Source organism: Plectropomus leopardus, unplaced genomic scaffold, assembly GCF_008729295.1.
Source record: "Plectropomus leopardus isolate mb unplaced genomic scaffold, YSFRI_Pleo_2.0 unplaced_scaffold11887, whole genome shotgun sequence".
Taxonomy (NCBI): domain Eukaryota; kingdom Metazoa; phylum Chordata; class Actinopteri; order Perciformes; family Serranidae; genus Plectropomus; species Plectropomus leopardus.
In genome coordinates, this window is record NW_024612601.1 from 1 (window position 1) to 2736 (window position 2736).

Sequence of the window (2736 nt, forward strand, 5' to 3'; positions counted from 1 at the left end):
AATAACTGATACTAATAATTAGTTTTACATAATAATTATTTTATATTAATTATTGTAAACTCTCTTAAAGGAGCAGCCTGTATGATCTCGTCTCTTCTTCGTTGGTGTCGGACTCACGTGGTCGACTCTCTGCAGGATCTCGATCTCCATCTGTGCGTTTCGCGTCGCCGTCTGTGATTGGACAGAAACACACGATCACCATCCCAGCGTGCCTTCGGTCCACCGGTGAATCTGATGCGTTCAGACGCCATGTTTGTAGTTTTTACCTTCTAACTTTTACTACATCGCTGACAGGAAGGAAACAAGGAAACGAGGGGAGGAGGGAGAGCTGTCAGCCAATCAGAGAGCAGCGGAGACGACTCACCCCTTCAGACTGAAAGTTCTTCTTGTTTATTATTTTCACCGCCAACTTCCTGCAGGACGATCGCTCGAACGCCAGTTTGACTTCCCCGCACACTCCGCTGCAGCACGCACAGGGACACTCGTCTTTACATCTTTTCAGTGAGTTTTTAAAATAACTGACTTTTTCTCTCAACATTTTTTTTTCCTTTACAAAATTTTGGCTTTTTTTGCAATTTTGTTTTCTGAATTTTTTTTGCTGATTTTCTTTACTTTGACATTTTGGCAAATTTTTTGGACGAGTTTTTTTTTCTTTTTTAAGGTATTTGCCAGTTTATTTTTTTTTTAAACATTTTTGGTAATTGATTTTTTTTTCCTTTAATGTTTTTGGAAGTTTTCTTTATAATTGTTTCTGGCAGCGTCTCAAGGCACAGGGAGTGACATCACGGCGGTGTGAACGGTGACTCACGTGCCGATGCGTCGACTCAGCAGATATTTCTCCTGCAGCTCTTTGGGTAAACTGGACTGATCGTCTGACATCAGGTCGATGAAGACAAACACTGCACACAGACAGATGGACGGAGACAGACAGGGTGAGACGTGTCCCAGCGGTCACCTGTCCAGGTGTGTGATCTGGTTCTCACCTTTGTTTCGGGGCTCGGACAGAGCGAGCACGGCGTTGTTGATCAGAGGAAGCTTCCTGTCCCGACCGATCTTTATCCCGTCAACAAACGTCCCGTTGTTACTGTAGTCCTCCACAAACACCTCGCTGCCCTCCTGACGGGGACACAGACGGACACACACAGACAGACAGACGGCATCCCGTCAGCAGCGAGACTCAACTCATGGCCCACGGCCCAAATCTGGCCCCTGGTGGCCCCCCAAACATTTTCTAATCCACACTAAAACATAAAGTGATTGACTCTGTGGACAGTTTTTGTCCTCTTAGTGTCCAAAAAGCATCAGAGTGAATAAAACAGCATCAACATAGATCCCCCACACCCCGACAGAGGACACAGCTGAGACACTAATGTCCTAAAAGTCACAGAAGTGTCCTAAAATCACAGAAACGTGTTTGTGGCTTGTGACTTCCTGTTGTTTATGATATTATTTTGGAGGTCAGTAAACAGGAAGTGATCTCACTCTGTAGATCCTAAAGTGCTTCTTGCTGTAAATCCTGAACTTTGGAGAATCGCGATCGTTCGGATCCCCGAAAACATAGTGACACCTAGAGCCCCGCCCAAACAGGTACTGCTCCTCAAAACAGTCTGTAAACAAACAAACAAACAAACATACAGTAAACAAACAGGTACCGCTTCTCAAAACAGTCTGTAAGCAAACACACAAAACAAAGAGGTGTGTGAGCTCACCATGGCTCCTGAAGCCGGGGGCCATGGGCAGCAGGCGGCCCCAGGGTTGAGGTTCGGGCTCCTCGGGGACGGACGACAGCGTGACGGGGAGGGTGTCCGCGCTGCTCAGCGTCCCCGAGCCGCTGGACGACTGACTGGCTGAGGTCGGCCCGCTGGAGGAACTGGAACCAGCCTGGGACTTAGACTGGGAGGGGGACTGGGTGGAGAGGACCTGGGACAGGGACTGGGTGGATTGGGTGGACGGGGTCTGGGAGGACTGGGGCTGGTCCCCCTCCTGGGGAACTTCTTCAGACATGTTCAGCTGTGCAGACACATGAGGTCATACTGGTCATACAGGGCACCTTTAACAGCTCTGCACCAAATTGCGTTTAGAAAATGTTACATTTTAAATACATTTGCCTGTTTATTCGTAATACCAACACAGAAAACCAAAACACGAAACCTGTATCCGATAAAGCGAGTCTTCTCTTCAATTCGGCTCAAACTCAAAATGAAATAAACAATAATCAGACTTTGAATGAGTGACCTCGTTGACTTTAACCCGCCTTCAGTCACAACCAACACTCGGACAAAGTCGCCTTAAATCAAAGGATTTTTATATGACGTTCGCTGTCAGGTCACACTGGTCGTGCTGGTCCCTCCTCAGCCTCCTCATCAGGGCACCAGATCAACTGCTCCGCGCCAAACTACTTTAGAAAAAAAGATACTTTCAATAAGCTTTCCAATTAAGTCACAACGGCAGCAAAGAAAACACGAGTTGGAGAAGTTTCAGAGCTCATGAGGAGCTTCTCTTCAGTTCGGCTCAGACTCAACATCAAATCAACATCAAACAGCTTTTAAATCTGAAACCTGATTGTTTCAGACCCGCCTTCAGTCACAGCCAACACGCGGACACAGGCGCCTTAAATCACCGCGTTTTTAAACGGACTTCGTTCTGGGTTGAGATGTTTTTCTGCAGACTGATCCGGGACCAGAACCGGAGAGGCGACCCGGATAACACCGGAATATAAACCAGAACTAGCCGACC

The 2736-nt window shown here is 47.2% G+C and overlaps 1 protein-coding gene across 1 annotated transcript; it reads right to left on the reverse strand.

Moving 5' to 3' along the window:
- Positions 1-60: 60 nt before the first annotated feature.
- LOC121963614 (serine/threonine-protein kinase Chk2-like) lies at positions 61-2715 on the reverse strand (the record flags this gene model as incomplete). The annotated part of the gene is made up of 6 exons (XM_042513893.1): positions 1710-2715; positions 1483-1607; positions 984-1116; positions 809-899; positions 365-461; positions 61-171 (listed from the first exon to the last, which is right to left on the reverse strand). Coding segments are annotated over exons 1-6 (852 nt in total), but the record flags the coding sequence as incomplete, so codon positions are not given.
- Positions 2716-2736: the final 21 nt, after the last annotated feature.